The sequence below is a fragment of the Xyrauchen texanus genome, chromosome 5, assembly GCF_025860055.1.
Source record: "Xyrauchen texanus isolate HMW12.3.18 chromosome 5, RBS_HiC_50CHRs, whole genome shotgun sequence".
Taxonomy (NCBI): Eukaryota; Metazoa; Chordata; class Actinopteri; order Cypriniformes; family Catostomidae; genus Xyrauchen; species Xyrauchen texanus.
Window position 1 is genome coordinate 40,225,420 of NC_068280.1, and position 22,805 is coordinate 40,248,224.

Sequence of the window (22,805 nt, forward strand, 5' to 3'; positions counted from 1 at the left end):
TTGGGATTTCAAGGAAGCAGTGGCAGCACAGAAACCTAAGAATGTCGATGAGCTGGGAGCTTTTCCTCTTAAGAAATATGTAAACATTGGTGTCCAAAGCCTGAGAACACCTGAAACATTTATTTGATATTATTAAGGGTAAAGGATGCTCCACAAATGATTGACTTTGGGGGCTGAATATGTTTAACATGACATTTGTGGAATGTTATTTTAATTAAAAAATGTGGGTAAACTGAACTCTTTGTTCTCAAAATCATTCTAAGGTGCATTATTAACCTTGTTTACTGAGGTTTTAGTTGATGTGTTTTATTTCACATCACCAGAACGTACTGCTAGAGTATATATATATATATATATATATATATATATATATATATATTTATTAGACAGACACGCACACATAATATTTGCTAGATTTCCTATGTTCTAACAGAATTGTTGAATGTGATTGCAGATTATTTTAGTAATGAATGATAACAGATCATTTAATTATTGAAAATGAATGTACACCCATGATGGTATTGTGGCACCTTGGAATGTGTGTCAACCAATCAAAGAATTTAACCACACCGTGGAATAATGCATTCATATCCTCTACAGCTAATATTCACAATTATGACAGACACAACAAACATTACCAAATGCTCTTTTTTAATCTAACAAATCAACATCTACATTGTACAACTGCACTGGAAAAAACAGAACAAAACCTAAAATGAAACATGAAAATGAAAGGAAGGTAAACTGGACTATAGTTTCATTTAGCATGATTTGGTTGATAACCAGCGCTCTGACAATCGAAAGAAAGAAGAGCAGACAGGAGGGACAGGAGTTACTCCATGGCCTCTTGGTTCTCCTGGTCAACAGAATGCTCCTCGCTGGGCTCCTTGCCCTCTTTGCTCCTTTTGGACTTCTTGTGCTTGTGGCGCCGGTGACCGTCACCCTCCTCGCTGTCATGTCTCCGCCTGCTACTGCTGTTATAGAAAAGGAACAGGTCATAATGATACGTAGTTTAACAGTAAAACATGGCCATTTTCTACCCGTTGAGCTACAGAAACACCAGTAGACATATTTTGAGTTATCAATGAGCAGGACTGCTTTAACTTATTTACAGAGAGAGCGACAAAGAAACACGGAGCAATTAATTATGGTTACATTAAATGTTAAGATGCAAGATGTTTTTTTTTTTTTAATCCCCTTTACTTCCCAATTTGGAATGCCCAATTCCCACTGCTTAGTAGGTCCTCGTGGTGGTGCGGTTACGCACCTCAGTCCGGGTTGTGGAGGACAAAAGTCTCAGTTGCCTACGCTTCTGAGACAGTCAATCCGTGCGTCTTATCACATGGCTCATCGTGCATGACACCGCGAAGACTCAAAGCATGTGGAGGCTCATGCTAGTCTCCGCAATCCATGCACAACTTACCACGCGCTCCATTGAGAGCGAGAACCACTAATCGCGACCACAAGGAGGTTACCCCATGTGACTATCCTCCCTAGCAACCGGGCCACTTTGGTTGCTTGGAAAACCTGGCTGGAGTCACTCAGCACACCCTGGATTCAAACTTGTGACTCTTGGGGTGGTTAGTCAGTGTTAACACTTGCTGAGTTTCTAAGGGCCCTGACGCAAGATGTTTCGGCACTCTTTATTTGTTATTAGAAAATAAAAAAAATCAATAAAAATAAAAAAAGCTTTTTTTGTTTTGCATGCATGCATCCATCCATCAAGGTCCAAAAGAAGAGAGAAAGTAATGAGATGCTGTACCTTTTATTTCTAAAGTATTTAATTCACTGGATTATCCAAAATTATTACGTGACTCTCTGGAATACTTGAATCTGATTATTCAGAAATATCAATGACCTCACATTGGGGTATAAAGTGATAGACTGGTCAAGCAGGTATTATGAAACCGTTTTAGTTTTTAATATTGTTTTCATATTTTTTAAATAATTTATTTTAATGCAGGTCACTTTTACTATTATCTTTCCTATTTTTTGTATCATTTATTTGGTAAGTAGTCTTAAAATAAGCAGACAGATGGTCGTTTACATAAAATAAACACCGGATTCATCAGAACTCTGCAAACCCAAGATGTAATTCAGTGTTTCTGGAGACTCCGTTCTCTCTTTCTTCTAACATAATGATAGAATTATAATAAAAGTAAATATTTCATGTTCATTTAGTTATTTGATTGGAATGTAGCGGTGTAATAATGTGGATAATGCACAATCAGCTGAACATTATCACAAAATAAATCACCGTCTGGGTGATAATGACTGTACATTATTCCTGACATAGCACATGGCCACTATATATACTATTTTTTTACCAGTTTTCATTTTATTAAAGCGCTGCATAGCAGAAGTAGCACAGCAAAACAAGTAGAGTTTAGGTGCAAAGCTTATTTGTACTGCACATCCCACGCTAAATAGAAAATATGGGGAAATGCACTGCAAACCTATTAATCAACATTATCTTTTCCAATATAGGACTACAATCTTATTAACTCCAACAACCACTTCAGAGTATTTATGTATGTGATTGTGAATAAGAGTATAATACCTCCGTGAGGACTTGTGCCTCCCCTCCTCCTTCTCTCTGTGCCTCCTTTCCCTATGATGCTCTTTCTCACGGCTAGTCCGCTCCCGATGCCTCTCGTACCCTCTGTCTCCATAGTCACGGTAACGATACCGCTCTTCATCACTGCAAAAATCAATACTATATATAGGTTATCAAGACTTTGAGCTTAGAAACTGAAATAATGTTTTCAAACCCATCCTTGAGAAACAATCTGTTGAACTATAAGTCTCCATTTAGAAGAATGACATGACTAGAATCAGAGATAAAATGCCAGAGTGTTGTATATCTTGAAGGTATTATGGTGCGTTCATATACAATTACATACAAAGTAAATGCAAAGATGCGAATAGAAGGCGGGTGGCACGAATTTACATTTACGCATTTGGCAGACGCTTTTATCCAAAGCGACTTACAGAGCCCTTATTTCAGGGACAATCCCCCCGGAGCAACCTGGAGTTAAGTGCCTTGCTCAAGGACACAATGGTGGTTGCTGTGGGGATCGAACCAGCAACCTTCTGATTAACAGATATGTGTTTTAGCCCACTACACGCCGCCGCCACCACCACCATGAATGAAGCGAAAAATCTGCATGACACTTTGTCGCGAAAGCCTATCAGCATTGAGATTGTCCAGGTGTCATTGACGTACTGACATAGTAGCAGAAGAAATCTGGAAAATGTATGAAAAAAATTGTAGCAGCAGTGTGTGGGCACCCGGAATTGTATGACACAACGTCATACATGTACAGAGACCGAAAGTGAGCGAGGCAGTTGGACTACTGGTAAGTTCTGAAAATATGCACATCTACTTGATTCCAGCTATTGGTTGTACTTTACTATGAACCAAGTCGTAGAAGCCCCTCCTCCTGTCCTTTTCCGGAAGAGGTGGTGGAATACTCGCGGGTTCGTGTTACTCGCACAAACTCAAGTTTAAAAACACATTTATTCTCCAGCGGTCAATCTTGCGCGAGCAACACGAGGCGAAAAATTTATTTGCGTTGTATGTGAACGCACCATTACACCTGTCCGAGGTTTAATATCACAGTTAAGGGAATAGTTTACAGAAAAATTTAAGTTCTACCTCACCTATTATAAGCCACTGAGGAGGGACTATGTTCTCTCTCGTGGCCCCGCTGCTCCCTCTGCCTGTCCCTGTCTCGCTCTTTTTCCCTCTCCTTGTCTCGCCGAGGGTAGTAATCCCACTGCTTAGAGTTGTCCATCATACCAGGCCAGGGGTTCATAGCTCCTTGCATAGGTGGAGGAAACGCACCTGGGGAAAAAATAAATAAAAAAATCCTTATGTGCACTGTATCCTTAAATACTTGTGATGTGATTTGTTCTTCATGTTAATATATAGTTACTCCCACACTTACCAGTCGGAAAAGGGTATGGAGCAACAGGACGTCCATCATATCCTCCTGGATGTACACTGCCAAACAAAACAACATGTAAATATAGTGAAATGTAAAAAAAAAAAACATTTAAAACATTAACAAATAAGATTATTTGCTTAAAACATCACATGCGTGTGGTTAAAAAACAATCTCTAAAATCTTATGGCTTTTGGGTCTCTAGAATAAACGCCCTAGGAGAAATGAATGTTAAAAATAAATGGCACACACAAAGAAATTTGTTTACAAGTCATTTAGCAGACAAATTTCACCCAAAATTACTTGGTATGCCAATTACAGGAAAAACATCTCTGGGATCGTGTGCCTTGCTCAAGGAAATGGACAGAGAATGACCAATACTGAACCATCTCTCCACTAAATGGGTTACCGTTTCTCTTTTTTTCTTCTGGCAGGACATAAGCACAACCAACATGATGGGATACTAAACACATGTGAATGAATGCCATGCACAATTTCTCTGTGATATCTTCAGGAAAAATGACTGTTCTTGGTGGATCAGGGCATTACCCAGACCCACAAGAGGAGAGCATGAATCTAGTGTGCAATACCAACTGACAGACCCACCCACATGTTGATTGTCTATTGACAGGGGTATTAGGCTACACGTACTTGTCCATAGTTGGAATAAGTGAAGGAGGAGGTCCTCCTGTGGGAGGGGGAAAGTCTACAACACAAACAGAAACAAGAGTTAAACAGAATAAAGTTAAAGACACAGGAAAAACAAGGGCCTGGGTAGCTCAGCGAGTACTGACGCTGACTACCACCCCTGGAGTCACGAGTTCGAATCCAGGGCGTGCTGAGTGACTCCAGCCAGGTCTCCTAAACAACCAAATTGGCCCGGTTGCTAGGGAGGGTAGTCACATAGGGTAACGTATTCGTGATTAGCACTTCTCGCACTCAATGGGACGCGTGGTAAGTTGTGCGTGGATCGCGGAGAGTAGCATGATCCTCCACATGCTGCGAGTCTCCACGGTGTCATGCACAGCGAGCCAAGTGATAAGATGCACGGATTGACAGTCTCAGAAACTGAGATAACAGAGACTTGTCCTCTGCCACCCGGATTGAGGTGAGTAACCGCACCACCACGAGGACCTAGTAAGTAGTGGGAATTGGCCATTCCAAAATTGGGGATCAAGTAAATCAATTAAAAAAAAAAAAAAACAGGAAACATGAATACTTCTAGATATTAAAACAATCTGTGAAAATATCTGCAAAACATTCATGAACTGATATCTTTATCATAAGTTCTTTCATTGATCATAACATCCAAAGCACTAATCTTTACTGTTTCCCAAAGAAAATAAAGATAAACTTACTTGGTGGAGGAACAGTGATGGGCATCCCTGTGGAAATGAGACCGAGAGCTCAAAATAAATGCTTTCAAATCAGGACAGAAAATATGACAGAAATGTGAACTGCTGCTATGAGAAAACACAATTGTGCTGTTGAAACAGAATTCAATAATTTTGTTGTACACAAGCCTGAATATAGTCATTTCATCTTAAAAGAAGAAAATGCATTCAGGGATTTTGTGTTCTCGTACACATCCTTTTGCTTTTAGACAGAACTGACTGAAGTTGTGATTTTTGGTCACTGTCCCATACTTCCATTTGTCATTTCATAGTTTGGATGACTTTACTATTATTCTAAAATTTGGAAAGTAGTACTGATGTACTACTGACAAGTTGATGTATCCAAACTTTAGACTATAATGTGGTCACTCACGTGGAGGCGGAATTAGAGGTGGAGCTTGGCTGACAGGAGGTGGGAGGAATGGAGGAGGGGGCATATTTGGGGGGAGTGGCCCCGGGGGAAAGAAAGGAGGCGGCATCTTAGCCACTGCAGGTTCAGTATCTGAGCTGGGGTGCTCCGAGATCACCTACAAGTATAAAAGGTCACATTATATTTTTAAAGATACTGTGTTGCCTGCGTTTAAGAGCGATAACAGAGTGAGAGTCTAAGGAGTGTTTATGCATACCTGGATATTATTCCCCTCCAGATTGTGGCGACGGCGTCCCTCCACTCTGCTAATGGTGGCACATCCTCCGCCAATCACATCTATTGTACCGCTTGTCTTTCTGCAATAAATGCATACACACACACATACGGTTTACAAAATCTGAGAATACATGCATTCAAGCGTTGTTCATTTGCAGACACATACATTCACACACCTCAAAGTGTCATGACTAACTAGATGATACACACAAAAAAAGTAATAAGACACTAAGCTAACAACCACACAACACTGCATAGAAAGAAACGGTCCAGAGTCTGATGTCATAGCAAATTATTTAACTGTGTTTTTCAATAAAACAGTACAAGAAAAACCCTTTTAATTTCATATTCAAATGACTGCTCAGGCCTTATGAGACAAACCACGCCCATGACCACTTCCACTTACGTATAATAGGGCATTTCTTGGGTGGCAGGCCCTGCCCACTGTGGAGGGGATATCCTATGAGGGCATGGGTAAGGGGAAACAGGCAAACATGAGTTACTAATCCCCTCTCTCCCACATGACAGATGCGGAACAAACATGCACATGCATTCCCAAACATAAAGGCAATGAAACTGGAGTATGTGTATAAACCTGCAGCAGGTTAGTAGATATTTGAGAGAACATTTAACAACCTGAGTCAAAGTGCCTTCTCTGCACTTTCATTTGCCCTGTTTAATGTGTGTTAACATTTACCTAGCCGGGTTCAGTCCTGTTTTATATAGGGTGGATGGAGAGGTAAAGTCTGTTTTAGATGCATGAGCTGGTAGTGTGATCTCCTTCTCAATGTTACCTGTGCGACCCTGCTGAACCTAAAGGTAAAAATTATGGAAATAATTAGGTAATAATTGTGCATTTATCAAAATACAGACTTAACTAATAATTAGTTGAATAAAGGTGTTTTCTTTAGACATGACCCATGTCTCATCCCTAGTAACACTGCTTACAGAGATCTTGCTGGTGGTGGATCCAATGTTGAGAATGTCGAGGCCCATGCGCAGCCTCTTCTGCTTTTCACAGTATGCTTTCCATGTGTCCTCATTAAAACCATAGTTAAAATAGTCAGACAAGTCAGCACCTGTAAGCATACAAGCACAACTAAACAACTGAAGGAGTATATACAGAGCATTAAGTACCAAAGCCACAAAAAGACTTGTTCACCCATGTTCACATGTTAATAATAAAGATATATTGGTTTTACCCTCACTGCCTTTATCTGTGCCAATAGTTGCTTTTTGGAACTATCAGCTATTGGCAAAAAATTTATGCCGATAAGTTAGTGATGGTTTTTTTATTATTCCTCTGTGTTCCCCTGTGGTCAGATCTATTTTGATTAGATAATCAAGTAATCTAAGTTGAAGTGATGGCATGTAAAGAAAAATGTGACTATATGGAAGCATGCCCTATCAGCACATACACTGTGTCTCCAACGTCATATCTTGAATAATATATTCCTCATTAAACCTCATAATTAAATATACACTGGTGGCCAAAAGTTTGGAATAATGCACAGGAAGTTGGTATTTTAATTCACCAAAGTGGCATCCAACTTATCACAAATATAGTCAGGACATTACTTATGTAAACAAAAGCACCATCACTATTTGAAAAAAAGTCCTTTTTGATCAAATCTAGACAGGCCCCATTTCCAGCAGCCATCACTCCAACACCTTATCCTTGAGTAATCATGCTAAATTGCTTATTTGGTACTAGAAAATCACTTGCCATTATATCAAACACAGCTGAAAGCTATTTGGTTCATTAAATGAAGCTTAACATTGTCTTTGTTTTTAAGTTGCCACAGTATGCAATAGACTGGCATGTCTTGATGTCAATATTAGGTCAAAAATGGCAAAAAAAAGAAACAACTTTCTCTAGACACTCATCAGTCAATCATAGTTTTGTGGACTGAAGGCTATACAATGCTCGAAATTGCCCAAAAATTTAAGATTTCAAACAAAAGGTGTACACTACAGTCTTCAAAGACAAAGGACAACTGGCTCTAACAAGGACAGAAAGATATGTGGAAGGCCAGATGTACAACTAATCAATAGGATAAGTACATCAGAGTCTCTAGTTTGAGAAATAGACACCTCACATGTACTCAGCTGACAGCTTTATTTAATTCTACCCACTCACAGGTTTCATGTACAACAGTAAAGAGAAGACTTGGAATTTCAAGAGTGTTATGGATCTTAACCCCATTGAGCTTTTGTGGGATCAGCGTGAGAAGTGGCCAATAAATGCCACATCTATGGCATTTGCTACAGGAAGCATGCGGTGAAATGTCACCCGAGTATCTGGACAAACAGACAGCTAGAATGCCAAGAATCTGCAAAGCTGTCAATGATGCAAGTGGAGGATTTTCTGATGAGAACTCTTTGAAGTAATTTAATAAGTTCTGACATTTTTTCAAATTGTAATCTTAATCTTTCACGTTATTAATGTCCTGACTATAAATTGTGATCAGTTGAATACCACTTTGGTGAATAAAAGCACCAATTTCTTTCCATTAGATCAAAATCTGTACATTATATCAAACTTTTGGCCGCCTGTATGTGTATATATATATGTATATACACACACTCACCTAAAGGATTATTAGGAACACCATACTAATACTGTGTTTGACCCCCTTTCGCCTTCAGAACTGCCTTAATTCTACGTGGCATTGATTCAACAAGGTGCTGAAAGCATTCTTTAGAAATGTTGGCCCATATTGATAGGATAGCATCTTGCAGTTGATGGAGATTTGTGGGATGCACATCCAGGGCACGAAGCTCCCGTTCCACCACATCCCAAAGATGCTCTATTGGGTTGAGATCTGGTGACTGTGGGGGCCATTTTAGTACAGTGAACTCATTGTCATGTTCAAGAAACCAATTTGAAATGATTCGAGCTTTGTGACATGGTGCATTATCCTGCTGGAAGTAGCCATCAGAGGATGGGTACATGGTGGCCATAAAGGGATGGACATGCTCAGGTAAATTTTATTAATTTTGGACTCCTGTAGCCTCTATATCTGTGCCTGTTATAGTATAGTAATTTTTTGTAATTCTTCACATCAAATTTAAAAACTACAGGCTGATTAATCAGTTATCTACCTTTTCCACCGCATTAGTTATCGGTCGACCTCCAGTTAATACATACCTGGCTTTCTCCATGGTTTCTCCTCAAAGGACTCCATGTCCACTTCCAGGACTGGAACGCCATTGATGCTGCCCGGAGCTTCGAGGTCCACACCCTTCACTTTGGTTCCTGCAGAACATTCACAGAATTTATGTCAGTAGACCCATCATCTTGACCAGGCGGGTGAAAGGCAAATGTAGTTGGTGATTGATGTTTTAAAACTCTTTAAGATGATATTATCTTGGACAATTATAACAATTTGCTACAATAACAGTTCCATTGTTTCTTTAAATATGGAAAATACATGAATTCAAATGAGTGCATGAAAAGGCTTCTACATAGCTATAAGGAGCTATCTAACTGCAGTTCTGTGAATTAATTGGTGAACCTGACAAAAGAAAGAGCAGGTCACTTATCACCCCAAAACCAAAAAAAAAAATAATAATATTTTGCATAAAGAAAATATTGTCTAATATTGTTAGCCTCAGAATTGTTTTGCATTGTGACATTATTTTCAGGACAACAAAGCATATTTTACTCCCCAATTCTGATTACTGTTATGCAAGTAGTATGCAAGTGTCTTTCTCATAATATTTTATTGAAAATTCTCATAACTGTAAAACAGCAATTTTTACTGATATATATATATATACACACACACACACACACACACACACACACACTTCTAATTAAATGCAGTACAACTAATTCTCCCTTTATGTATACATATTTTAAATACTTTTTTTTTATATAATGTAAAGTGAGCATAACTGTCCTAAATAAATTAGGTCACATTGCTAAAATTCGTAATGGTTTTAATTAAGACTTATTTTCTTCATGCAACATATAATTCTTTTTTTTTCTTTTCTTTGGAATCTTGGACTACAATGTGACCTGGATTCCTCTTCATACGATTTACCCAACAAGTTGAGAATCCTTCAACACTATAGACTTACCTGCTCCATATGGTCTGCTGCCAGCTGTCTTTATGTTCAGATTCACTGGAGCTCCTCCATATGCTCTGCATGATAAAACATAATTTCTACAGTTATACACCAACACATCAGCAAAGTCTGAGAATAAATAACACGCATTAATTTAGCCAACCTGTAACACGGCCATTGTTTAATCCAACTCTTAATGCAAACCTAACAATCTTCAGGAGGATGACTACGTCAATTTAATGACTGTACACTTACGTGTACTGTGGTGCTCCTGTTTTGATGTCTCCAATGGTGACACGGACATCATCGTCGTCATCATCACTATCACTTTCACTGTCTTCATCATCTCCAGGTGCTTCCTCCTAAAACAAACATCTTACTTTGTAAAAATGAATAACAATAATTGCCATCTTATTCATCAAATAACGGTTGCACGTCTGTGACATTTAGCTCAAATTTGCACATTTAAGCAAAACCTTAAAAAGACAAAACTAAAAAAATATGTATTTAGCATAAATGTTTCAAATACCATATATGGAGGACGTATCCAAATATTTAATAATCTGGCAAGCTTATTTCCACAGTACATCTGACTTGAGAACTGGTTCCTTTTTTTTTTTTTTTACCATTAAATGCTTTTGAGCAGAGCAATTTATTTTATTTGAACAGAGGGACTTGTATGGAATTTAGTAAACAGTGGCTATACTGAAAAGCCTAAAGGAAGAAAAATACTTAGAAAATCAGTCACTGAAAATGGAAATTTACTGAAGAGCATATTAAATCTAATCAAAATAAAATGACTGGAAATCTAGGATGACACTTTAAATGACCCCCTATTAACAACACATTTGCATATATTTCCTTTAAACCTTGGTCTTACAGTTAAACAATAAATTGACTGCTTATAACATCAAAAATGAATGAGGATACTTACGGTGGTCTTGCTTGTTACCTGACTGGCCTCTCCATTTTCAGTAGTAGTTGGGGCCTCCTCTGTAACAGGAGTGGAAGGGGTTGCACTGAAAATATAGATGGATAAGCATTATAATGAAAAGGAAATCAAATGCAGATCAATACAGTGGAGCAGAACCCATACACTATCAAGTGTATTTATGCAAAATACTTAGCAGTGGACAAATCTTAGGTCACAAAAAAACAAATGCCACAGCAGTGTGTACATGCGTCAGCACATGTGTATATGATGACATGGTGCTCATGTTATTTACAATGAAATTGCAAAAATATATTAATTACTCTGAAAAATTATTATTTCATAATTAATTTTCATCTGGATAATTTGGCCCCAGGTAAACAGTAGTTGAAAAGCCCTGCCATACATAGAGATGCTTGCTTATTTCTAGAAAACAACTTTATATATTAGTATAAATACATTTATTTTTCTTCACTCATCACCTTACATCTTCTAACGATCATCTAAACACCACTGACAGTAGGACAGAACAACTTCAAATCATCTCTCACCTGATAGCTTCAGTCAATTTGGCCTCTTCTTCTTCAGTGTCCTTACTTTCATCCTCCTCTGTAAGAAAGACATTCTTCATTAATAACAAACTGGTGACATTCTAGACCATTAGCATACAGTTGAAGTCAGAAGTTTACATACACCTTAGCCAAATACATTTAATCAAACATTTTCACAATTCCTGACATTTAATCGAAGAAAACATTCACTGTCTTCAGTCAGTTAGGATCACTATTTTAAGATTGTGAAATGTCAGGATAATAGTAGAGAGAATTATTTATTTCAACTTTAATTTTTTTCCATCACATTCCCAGTGGGTCAGAGGTTTACATACACTTTGTCAATATTTGGTAGCATTGCCTTTCAATTGTTTAACTTTGGTAAATTTTTGGGTAGCCTTCCACAAGCTTCTCACAATAAGTTGCTGGAATTTTGGCCCATTCCTCCAGACAGAACTGGTGTAACGGTGTCAGCTTTGTAGGCCTCCTTGCTCGTACACGCTTTTTCAGTTCTGCCCACAAATGTTATATCGGATTGAGGTCAGGGCTTTGTGATGGCCACTCCAATACCTTGACTTTGTTTTCCTTAAGCCATTTTGCCACAACTTGGAGGTATGCTTGTGGTCATAGTCCATTTGGAAGACCCATTTGTAACTTCCTGGCTGATGTCATGAGATGTTTTTAGCCAGAACATTTTCCTTCCTCATGATGCCATTTATTTTGTGATGTGCACCAGACCCTCCTTCAGCAAAGCACCCCCACAACATGATGCTGCCACTCCCATGCTTCACAGTTGGGATGGTGTTCTTCAGCTTGCAAGCCTCACCCTTTTTCCTCAAAACATAACAATGGTCATTATGGCCAAACAGTACACATTTTTGTTTCACTAAACCAGAGTACAAAAAGTAAGATCACTGAACCCATGTGCACTTGCAAACTGTAGTCTGGCTTATGGCGGTTTTGGAGCAGTGGCATTTTCCTTGCTGAGCAGCCTTTCAGGTTATGTCAATATAGGACTCGTTTTACTGTGGATATAGATACTTGTCTAACGGTTTCCTCCAGCATCTTAACAAGGTCCTTTGCAGTTGTTCTGGGATTGATTTGCACTTTTCGCATTAAACTACGTTAATCTCTAGGAGACAGAATGTGTCTCCTTGCTGAATGGAATGATGGCTGTGTGGTCCCATGGTGTTTATACTTGCATACTATTGTTTGTACAGATGAACATGGTACCTTCAGGCATTTAGAAACTGCTCCCAAAAATGAACCAGACTTATGGAGGTACACCATTTTTTTTCTGAGGTCTTGGCCGATTTCTTTTGATTTTTTTCATGATGTCTAGCATAGAGGCACTGGGTTTGAAGGTAGGCCTTAAAATACATCCACAGGTACACCTCCAATTCAGTACATCTATCAGAAGCTAATTGTCTAAAGGCTTGACATCATTTTCTGGAATTTTCCAATCTGCTTAAAGGCACAGTTAACTTAGTGTATGTAAACTTCTGACCCATTGAAATTGTGATATAGTCAATCTGTCTGTAAACTATTGTTGGAATAATTATTTGTCCTAAATGAATTGCCAAAACTCTAGTTGGCTAATATTAAATCTTTGGAGTGGTTAAAAAATGAGTTTTAATGACTTCAACCAAAGTGTATGTAAACTTCTGACTTCAACTGTAAATGAACTACCTTCCCCCACACACCAAAGTATGACTAATATATGCACATCAATTTTCCCTCTGAAATAGAACCATTTAAAAGTAGTAAAGAATAGAATCTGAAATCGACTAGAATTTTTAAACAGATTCTACCTAAATTACCCTCATAAAATTATGAAAGCAGTGAAGAATAAAATATGAAATAGGATCGAATAGAATCCCAAATGAATCAAATTGGATCTCGAAATGAATGAAAAGATTCAATTTCAGTCCTCTCGTAAAGACAAATACTTCTAAAAGCACTGCATTGAATCTAAAGACAGACATAATAAAACACTGCCGTCTAAAGGCCCTCGCCGATGCACTACTTATCCATCTCAGCATACTGCTGCACATTAACAACCACACTTAATATACTACTGCATTTTAAAAACCACAGATTTTAATATTTTTGCGTAGAGTAGATCTGGCGCTCACTGACCTCCGTACAGCCATTCCTCCTCCTCGTCTCCTGCGCTCGCATCAGTGGTGGTGGTTTTATCCGCCTCCTCTGCAGACATATTCTCTTTTGGGCCCTAAAATGCGCTCCAGAACCCAAAGAAAACACCACAATAAAACCCACCTATTCCGGAAAGACGAACGAATATTTCGGTGGGAAGAATAGACCGTACATTCGTCTATACTGACCCAAACTATTAAATGATGTATAAAGGCGCTAAACACACTTGCTACAATCGCTGTAGGATGTTCTTACAGACTTGACGATAGAAGTTCCGGTTCAAGGAAGTACAAATTAAAAGTTGCTACTTTTAAAATTTAGTGTTCGAATTAAATTAAATTAAATTAAATTAAATAACTGGCTCATTATCTTTATGTATAGTAATGTCAAAGTGGGGTACAAGTACTATATTAAAGGGTGAAGTAAACAGTTCTCTTATGCACAATAATCAGTGTTGATAAGTAATTCACTACAAATGACTAATAACTACTCTGAACTTTTAATCAGGAAAATGACTTTACTGATTATCTAATTGAAAAAAGTAATCACATTACTAATTACTTTTAAGTTACTTTATAAAACACTTTTCACAGAAATTTACGCTATACAAATTTAAAATAATGTGAGTGTGGTGCCAGGCTTCTGTATGGGCCCCCCTCTCTAGAACAGCCCCTGCACATATGGTCAAATATGACAACACTTCATTAACTGTTCATTCACCATTAGGTTACATATATATATATATATATATATATATATATATATATATATATATATATATATATATATATATATATATATATATTGCGATGAGTGTTGAGAAAATGTTTGTTTTATTTCTATCACGTCAATGTGTTATTTCACTATAGGCAGTTTTTTCTTTTAACTATTAAATAAATGTATTATTTCCTCAACTAACAATCAAAGTGAAAGGAATCTCTTGCTTGTATCTTCCCTCAGGTGACAGAAAGACTTAAAAAGAGGCAAAGGAGAGACTGGGCCCTGTTGGCAATATATGATCAGCCAGACAGCGCCCTACATGTAAAAAAACGCCCTCTATAAGAAGTGGTAGCTGTCCCAGATCTTTTCATATTTGAAAGTCAAAAAACGAAGGCATGAATGCATTTTACTTTCTCAATTTGTCTTGGAATTTTTAATGAGTTGTTTGTAATGTAAGTTTTATAAATACATTTCAATTTAAAAATGTCATAAACAGCACCATCTTCAACAACATCAATTCATAGACTATTTTTATTCACCATAGCAAAGTGAATATCATTATTAACAGCAAATGAGTGCATTAGTGGATATCAGCCTACAAAACTAAAATGACATTGATCATAAACACTATAAATACCATAGGCAATACAAAATCACAAAAGGGTAGGTAAAGTAATACAGAAGGCTTGGAAATGGCAGTGTATTGGTCTAGAACATCAGGGATAATAACCCTTTAAGCAGTGGAAGTTCATTATTAAGACTTTCAGCTTACACAGTGACTAGGCAACAGGTATAGTGCGTGATGCATATGGAGCAATACTGTAAAAATCTCACAGTAGGAGAAAAGAAATGGCAGCATACAAGGTAAGACCACAGCTCTTCGAGTGCATGTGTCAAAAAAAAATTGCAGCTTGCATATACAGAAGGTGTTTTTTTTTCTCTGATTTTGCATTTGTGGTATTGAGGTAATGTGAATACAATAGGTTCTCTAGTCTACGTCTAGTTTTGCCAATAAGCAAAATCTACACAACTAGGAAGAGCTTGAGAGAGTGTACCTAATTCATCACATGCAGCAATGAAATGTGATATTTCTCAAATATTGCATTGTTTTAATTCTACTTAATTTAAATGCGGTGAAAAATAAAACAGTCTTTTATAGTATAAAGAATAAGAAACATTAAGTATATACCTCAGTTAACTACCCAGATGTGAGCAATACCAACATCTACAAGTGAAATCATGCACTTTATACATACTCTTTACCACAAAGAGACTGATCACACAGAATTATTATCAGAACAAATATTTCAGTGCACAGAGAACAGGAGAGTCAAAAGTGCTTATGAATGCAGCTCTTAGCTCAGCTTTAGAATAATTAGCAGTACAACTGTGCCTAAAACTGACCTCAGGCATGCATTCTGAAGCACTTTTACCCCAATTGTCACTACCAGTTAAGTGATTGGTAGTCCTGCCAGTTGTCCAGTAGAAGGAGCACCATTTTGAGGGACAACCAGCAAAAGAGGGCGACAACGCTAAGCTTCAATGTTTGTGACATTTTCAACACTGTCACAAACACTGGGGTTACAGCAGAAGAATAAAAGCTCAATAATTAACTTCAAAAAGTTTGTGCGGTTATTTTGTCATTGTTTAGATGCTTTTGTTATAGAATATTTTGGTGATTGTCTATGCATGTCTCTACGTATATGTCTATGTATTCTTTATCAGTTTTACTGCACTGGTAAGTTAAGGTGACCAACATATTAAGGACCATATTTTAAAATGCACAAGTAAGAATTGATTAAAAAATCAGTTCATAGCATGGCCCTGTGTGAGGAGAGTACTGATGGTTTGTCAACAGATCTGACTCTATTAATTCAGACACACACACAGTCTCACAAACACACACTAACATACACACTCAAAGTCAGTTGGGAGCTGCTAAAGGTTCAACCAAGGCTGGTGATGTTGGAGCGGCCACCAGGGGGTGCAACAATGCGATGGCCAGAGCGCCGAGGAACGTTGTCATCAACTTGCGCCCCTAGAAATAATTAAAAAACAATAAAGAGCAAAACAATATAATACTGTAATGCAGATAAATCTATACAATCACAACATAGTCTCATTTTGGAATAACTGGAATTGGAAAGCCTGACCTCATCTTACCTGATAGACTAAAGTTAGACTGATGCAAGTTTCTGATTGGTGGTGGCTGGTGTGAAGTGGGTGAGGTTTTGGCTGAGGGTGCTGGGGTTGTGTATTTGGGCGTCAATGGAACGTCGTATACTGGACCATCATACATCCCACGTGACACTCCCTGCTTGCTCATCATCTGTCAAATGACAGTTAAAAGATAGGTTTGGTGATGTTCAGCTCCCATTTTACGAAGCACACTATCTTTTCTGTTTCTGATGATTTATAATGGTCTATAGCATAACACTGCCTGTTACTAGCCTATATTTTGGAGAAAAATGTGTTTCGTTTGCGATCTTCAATGGGAATAACTTTTTTTGAGAGAAAGAAGAAACACATGATTTACACAGCACAAGGGATCACTGTACAATTATGAAGAAATCAAAGACATTTACAAATTAATAGAAATTAATTCTGAATGTGATAAAAATATAAAACAGCTGATATATCAATGGGTACATGTATTTAACAGTGCACAACAAAAACACACAGGCTTATTCATTTTAAAAGCTTATAAACTTTATTTAACCTTGTGTGACCCCACATCCACATGTGTGGATGTTGTATGGCTTCACTGTATGCAATGCATAATTTCAATTTATTTAATTTAACTGAATACTGTTCAGAAGACTCTAGAATGTAACTTAAGGGTTAAAGTTCTGCTGCACTGAGTCACATGCCTTGAAGCGCTCCTTGAACCACTCAACATGTTTGGGAGACATGGTACAATAGTAATCAGTAAATAGATTCAGAATTGATATTGTATAATTTAATTTTAACCTGGTTGGCAGTGATTGGATGATGCTGGCCATTACTTTGAATCAGAATTAATTATGCTAATTTCTGATGTTATGTCTGTAACATCTTAAAAACATAAATAACCAACACTTCTTGAAACATAATAGTATATTCACATTTAGTAATGCACCTCATTACTTACTAGTCCTTGCATGTTTTGCATTGTACTTGAACTAACTCCCGTCTAGTTTTTTTTTCTCCAAGTTATTAATTAATTAGCAAATGCTTTGCATCCCAAGGAACTTTTGGTTTGCTAACTGAAGGTCCCAAGCGGTTACGGACAAAGCCGTTGCTGCTTTCACCAGCTTAAAATAGAGTCAGACCTTGTTGCGCATCTTAATGCGCTGGTAGGCGTGGTCAGGGAAGGGTTTGCGGGAGATGAAGCGTCCAGTGCCCTGCTGAACCTGAAGCTTCCCGTCCTCAAACACAATCCTGCCCTGACTGACAACATACACGGGTCCACCGCGACACTCCATTCCCTCAAATATATTATACTCCAGAGCCTAGAAAGAAAAGAAAAAAGATAGAGACATGATAAAAATGATTGCAAATATGGTATCAACGGCTGTATTCTTATATTTTCAAACAAATTCCAGTGTTAGACATTTTTTGGACAGAATGGCAAGTACTGTTTTGGAATAGGTAACATTTTGGAAGTTTCCAAAAGTTTTGCAAAAACATCTATGCTACTAAAAAAGTGAAAGCATAATGGAAAATTATACAACCAATTACAAAAGTGAAAAAAGCAGTCTTATATTACTCTTATATCAATATATAGGATCATCCAACATTATACCATTTAGCAAAGATTTTCTGAGTCTGTCTTACTGACTGCTGTGCTTTAGCTGTGATGGTCTTCATCTTGCTGGGGTCCCAGATGACAATATCAGCATCTGAACCCACTGCTATCCGACCCTTACGTGGGTAAATGTTAAAGATTTTGGCTGCATTGGTGCTGGTAACGGCTACAAATAGATTTTCATCCATCTTCCCCATGACCTGGGCAGAGTAAATTGAGTGTTGACTTAACTAAAACTTATGACCCTTGCCTCAATATATTTAAACACACATACTAATACACTTACCACAGATTTGTCCCAAACAAAGCCCATTCTCTCCTCTACTCCATTGGTTCCCTCAGGTATAAGGGTAAAGTTGTCCTTCCCTATAGCCTTTTGAGAAGTGCTATAAGCACAATGCCCACTACCCACGACCTGCAGGTCCCCACTAAAGAAAGAAAATATTAAATGAAATTAGACATTTTGACAAAGCTCATGGGTTGATGGATAACCTATGTCTCTCATGAAGGCCACAGTGGGTCAGGGGATTTGGCACTAATGCCCACCCAATCACAGTACACAATTATGTATAAAATAAATGTAACAAATTATAAATGGGTGTCTATGACAAGTAATTTATTTGGATGTCCACCCATCCTGCCAACTCCCCTGCAGCTGCTAAACCAAAAATAATAAACTATTAATTAATTATTTAACTAAAATATGAATTAATTATTAGAAGAACTATATCTAATTCCTGTAGATATAGCTTTGAATTTGTTATTTTTAAAGGTTGCATAATGCTTCATGGTCATAGAAATGTACTTACAAACAAAACCAGTAGAATTCTTGTTGGATGAGTCGACTAACTTTACCATTGTCTGATCACGTTCCAAATACTTCATATACAGTATGCAAGCATCATTTACATTACATTTAAAGGGTAGGTACTGTGTGATAACTCTTTGTCTAGCTAATTGCTCATATAATCTAATATCTCTTTTATCCCATAACCTGACAGCTTGAAGATCATGAAGATTCAACATGTAAAGTACTAGAGGCATTTCCATCGATTGCCACTAAACTTGCTCATTAAAGGCCAGAGGACAAATGGATTACAGTCTATAATACTCAAAGAAATTACTATTAAGAATTTGTAAATACAGTGGCAAGAAAAAGTATGTGAACCCTTTGGAATTACCTGGATTGATGTACTGTATAAATTTGTCTTAAAATATGGATTGATCTTCATCTAAGTTACAATAATCAACAAACAAAATATGTTTTAACTAATAAAACACAAATTATTATATTGTTATTTTACATATTGAATATATAATTAAAACATTCACAGTGTAGGTTGGAAAAAGTATGTGAACCCACAGGCTTATGATGTGAACACAAGCTAATTAGAGTCAGGAGTTGGCAAACCTCGCATCCAGTTAATAAAACGAGATTGGAGGTTTGGGTTAGAGCTACTTTTACTTATAAAAGCACTCCAAAATTTTGAGTTTGGTATTCACAAGAAGCATCTGCTGACGTGGACCATGTCTCGCAAAAAAGATATACCAGAAGACCTACGATCAAATTGTTGCTTTGCATAAAGCTGGAAAGGGTTACAAAGTTATCTCGAAGAGCTAATATATTAATCTCTCCACAGTTAGATAAATTGTCTATAACTTTAGTACTGTTGCTAGTGGTTATTCTATCTATAAGTGGCCATCCAGCCAAGTTGACTCAAAGAGCACACCACAGAATCTTCAATGAGGTAAAAAAAGAACCCTAGAGTGACAACTAAAGACTTGAAAGAATCATTGGAACTGGTTCTCATATCTGTAATTGAGTCTACTATATGGAAAACATTAAATAGGCATGATGTCCATGGCAGGACACCAGGAAGGAAGCCAACAAAAACATTGCTGTGTGCCTGAACATTAGTGGGAAAATGTTTTGTGGACTGATGAAACTAAGGTTGAATTGTTTGGGAAGAACACGCAGTACTACGTATGGGATAAAAGGGCACCGCTTACCAACATGAAAACATCATCCCAATGGTGAAGTACGATGTAGGGAGTATTGTGATTTGGGACTGCTTTGCTGCCCTGGGGCCTGGCACTCTTGCCATCATCGAGGAAAATTAGTTCCCAAGTTTACCAAGATATCTTACAGGATAATATCCGGATGGCTGTGTGCCAGGTTAAGCTCAGTAGAAGCTGGGTGATGCAACAGGACAATGATCCTAAACATCAAAGTAAATCCATACAGAATGGCTTCAAAAAAAGAAATCCACCTTTTGGAGTGGCCCAGTCAGAGGCCTGACCATAACTCAATAGAGATGCTGTGGAATGACCTCAAGAGAGCTGTACACACCAGACACCCTAAGAATATGGCTTCTGTAAAGAAGAATGGTCCAAAATTCCTTCTGAATGTTGTGCAGCTTTAAGCCGCAGCTACCGGAAATGCTTGGTTGAGGTTATGGCTGCCAAAGGAGGATGGACCAGTCATTAAATTCAAGTTCACTTAATTTTTCCACAGCACTGTTAATGTTTAGAGGGATGTGTTCAATAAAGACATGAAATATCACAATTGTTTGTGTGTTTTTACCTTAAGCACATTGTGACTGTATGTGACATTGATGAAGATGAGATCACATAAATCCAATTAATGCAACAAAAAAAAAAAAAACAGCTTATTCCAAAGGGTTCACATACCTTTTTTGTCACTGTACATCCATAATGATTTTAAGTGTAGCTGTCATGTGGCCAAAGATGCACACACAAAAAAAGAAAAAGTAGTCCAGACAGTTGAAGCAATATGCTTTACTGTAAATCCTAAAAATACACATCTAGACAATACCGCTAAAGCTTTTCTTTCCATTTCAGCCTTTAAAGATGTTCTACACTCTTAATCAATCAATTTATCAATGGTAAAAATAAATGTCCTCTCTCCAGCTGTGCCAGTCTGTGTGTGATTGTCCCTGTGTGGCAGTGTGTGTGTGTGTGTTTGTGTGCGAGAAACTCTGTGCCTTTGAGGGTGTGCGAGCATGTGAAAATATGTGTGTCTGCTTTGAAGAGTGAATGTCAACACAGTAACATCTCTGCTATAGTCTAACAGCCTGGCTGCAAGTCTACAAGTGCGAGTGTGTGGTGGTGAGGAGGGTGTGCTCTGTAACCATGGCAACAGGAGATGAATGTCAGCTCTATATTTAGAAACAGGGCCAGGGAAAGGTGTGTCTGCAGTGTATAGTGCAGCACAGAGCCAATGTAATGAAGAGATAAGATACAAAATTGCTAGATTGAGACATTGGCCACAAAAAGTCAGTACAGAAACTGCACATGTGTAGAATCTACATACGTATGCGTCTGAAATGCTACACATGTCTCAAAGTTACCTTTTTAATTTTCATTCATTTCTTGATCAAAATATGATTGATAAAAATTTACATTTAAACAGCATTTGAAAATATTTACTAATTTCGATCAATCATATTTGATCAAGATATTAATCTATTGAATTTATTTTCACCAGAACACAGAAATTAAAATGTCAAATCTGTGTTCAGGTTTTTACCTGGCCAGTAGAGAGTGAAGGTAGTCAGGTGTCGTCGGGTCAGGGCTGAGGGGTGGAGAGGTCACATAGGCTGCTGCTTTTGCCCAGTTTTTGCTCCAGTAATGTGACCCATCTGTTGCCAAGCTGGCTGTGATTGGCTCACCAAATACAACAGAGCCTGAAGACAGAACAATTAAAGAAACAGTTTATCACAAAATTAAATCAGTTATTTACTCATCCTCATGTCATTACAAACCCGAATGAGATTTGAGAGCTATGTCACATGGGAAGGTTTTCAGCTCATAACAACTCTTTGCCTCACACAAAGCTATTGTATAGCTTCAAGAGATTTGGAATGCAGTGCACAAGCCACGTGAAGCTCTTTTAATGTGCTTTGTGCATTTTGTAGCTTGACATCCCCAATAAAAAAATCAGAATGTACCCTATTACAAATTTTTGCTTCAATTCAGTTGTGTTCACCTTCCCCCGTCGCAATAATGATAACGTGTTGCGCAATCAATCTCAGAGACGTTGGTTTTGGACCCACAGAAACAAAGTCATAATCGAATTCACATTAACAATGGCGAGTGTGATTCGGACAGTTGCATTTTGGCTCTAAAATTACATTTTTACTCCACTGACGGTTAGGTTTAGGGTTGGGGTTTTGGGTTAGGGCTTACTAAAATTCCTGTGGACTGTATTACATAATTTACAACAAAAATACAACTCGCTTTTGGCACCACACTGTGGATATTTCACCTAAACAACAATTCCAGATGTGACCACTGGGGACAGTGGTTTGAATTTTGGTAAACTGAGACAGATTTCAGTAGTAGTACTTTCGAGCGCCTGTTGCCAAATTCAAAGTGTGATCAGTATAAAATTTTCATCTTCCTTTAAGAGAATCTGTTTGTATTCAAATCAGTTAAAGAATTATGTATTGAAGTTTGGTCAAAATAGAAAGTCATAGTAGACATAATCAAGAAATAATCCTAAAAACAAATAAATGTTTATTTATTTATTTTTGTATGATTTTGTTAAAGCTTGATGTAATGGCATCTATTTATTC

General features: G+C 37.6%; 2 protein-coding genes across 4 annotated transcripts in view; both read right to left on the reverse strand.

Annotated features, from left to right (window-relative positions):
* Nucleotides 1–640: 640 nt before the first annotated feature.
* fip1l1b (FIP1 like 1b (S. cerevisiae)) lies at nucleotides 641–13,956 on the reverse strand. 2 transcript variants are annotated; one of them, XM_052127064.1, is made up of 17 exons: nucleotides 13,683–13,956; nucleotides 11,544–11,601; nucleotides 10,996–11,080; nucleotides 10,317–10,423; nucleotides 10,074–10,138; nucleotides 9,139–9,246; nucleotides 6,936–7,066; nucleotides 6,685–6,800; nucleotides 6,394–6,447; nucleotides 5,968–6,067; nucleotides 5,715–5,868; nucleotides 5,306–5,332; nucleotides 4,599–4,653; nucleotides 3,951–4,006; nucleotides 3,664–3,847; nucleotides 2,561–2,701; nucleotides 641–974 (listed from the first exon to the last, which is right to left on the reverse strand). In XM_052127064.1, the coding sequence occupies exons 1-17, from the start codon at nucleotides 13,759–13,761 to the stop codon at nucleotides 833–835; spliced, it is 1,662 nt and encodes a 553-aa protein (XP_051983024.1). In that variant the 5' UTR covers nucleotides 13,762–13,956; the 3' UTR covers nucleotides 641–832. The 2 variants fall into 2 exon arrangements, with proteins under 2 accessions (XP_051983024.1, XP_051983025.1); XM_052127065.1 differs by lacking the exon at nucleotides 6,394–6,447.
* Nucleotides 13,957–14,852: 896 nt separating this feature from the next.
* Nucleotides 14,853–22,805, reverse strand: part of LOC127644048 (dihydropyrimidinase-related protein 1-like) — a 30,733-nt gene continuing 22,780 nt past the window's right edge. For both annotated transcript variants that reach the window (XM_052127057.1, XM_052127058.1), the window contains exons 9-14: nucleotides 21,758–21,914; nucleotides 18,494–18,635; nucleotides 18,237–18,407; nucleotides 17,732–17,911; nucleotides 16,584–16,749; nucleotides 14,853–16,458 (exon numbers count right to left, since the gene is read on the reverse strand). In XM_052127057.1, coding sequence (XP_051983017.1) covers nucleotides 16,367–16,458; nucleotides 16,584–16,749; nucleotides 17,732–17,911; nucleotides 18,237–18,407; nucleotides 18,494–18,635; nucleotides 21,758–21,914 — 908 coding nt within the window. In that variant the 3' untranslated portion in view covers nucleotides 14,853–16,366. The remainder of the gene's footprint in view (nucleotides 16,459–16,583; nucleotides 16,750–17,731; nucleotides 17,912–18,236; nucleotides 18,408–18,493; nucleotides 18,636–21,757; nucleotides 21,915–22,805) is intronic.

Excerpts from the sequence above, each read along its gene's own strand:
- fip1l1b (XM_052127064.1), bottom strand. The coding sequence starts at position 13,761 with ATGTCTGCAGAGGAGGCGGATAAAACCACCACCACTGATGCGAGCGCA. Across the intron at positions 2,702-3,663 it reads TCCTCAGTGGCTTATAATAG|TGATGAAGAGCGGTATCGTT; the intron begins GTGAGGTAGAAC and ends TGATTTTTGCAG. Across the intron at positions 975-2,560 it reads AGGCACAAGTCCTCACGGAG|CAGTAGCAGGCGGAGACATG; the intron begins GTATTATACTCT and ends TTTCTATAACAG.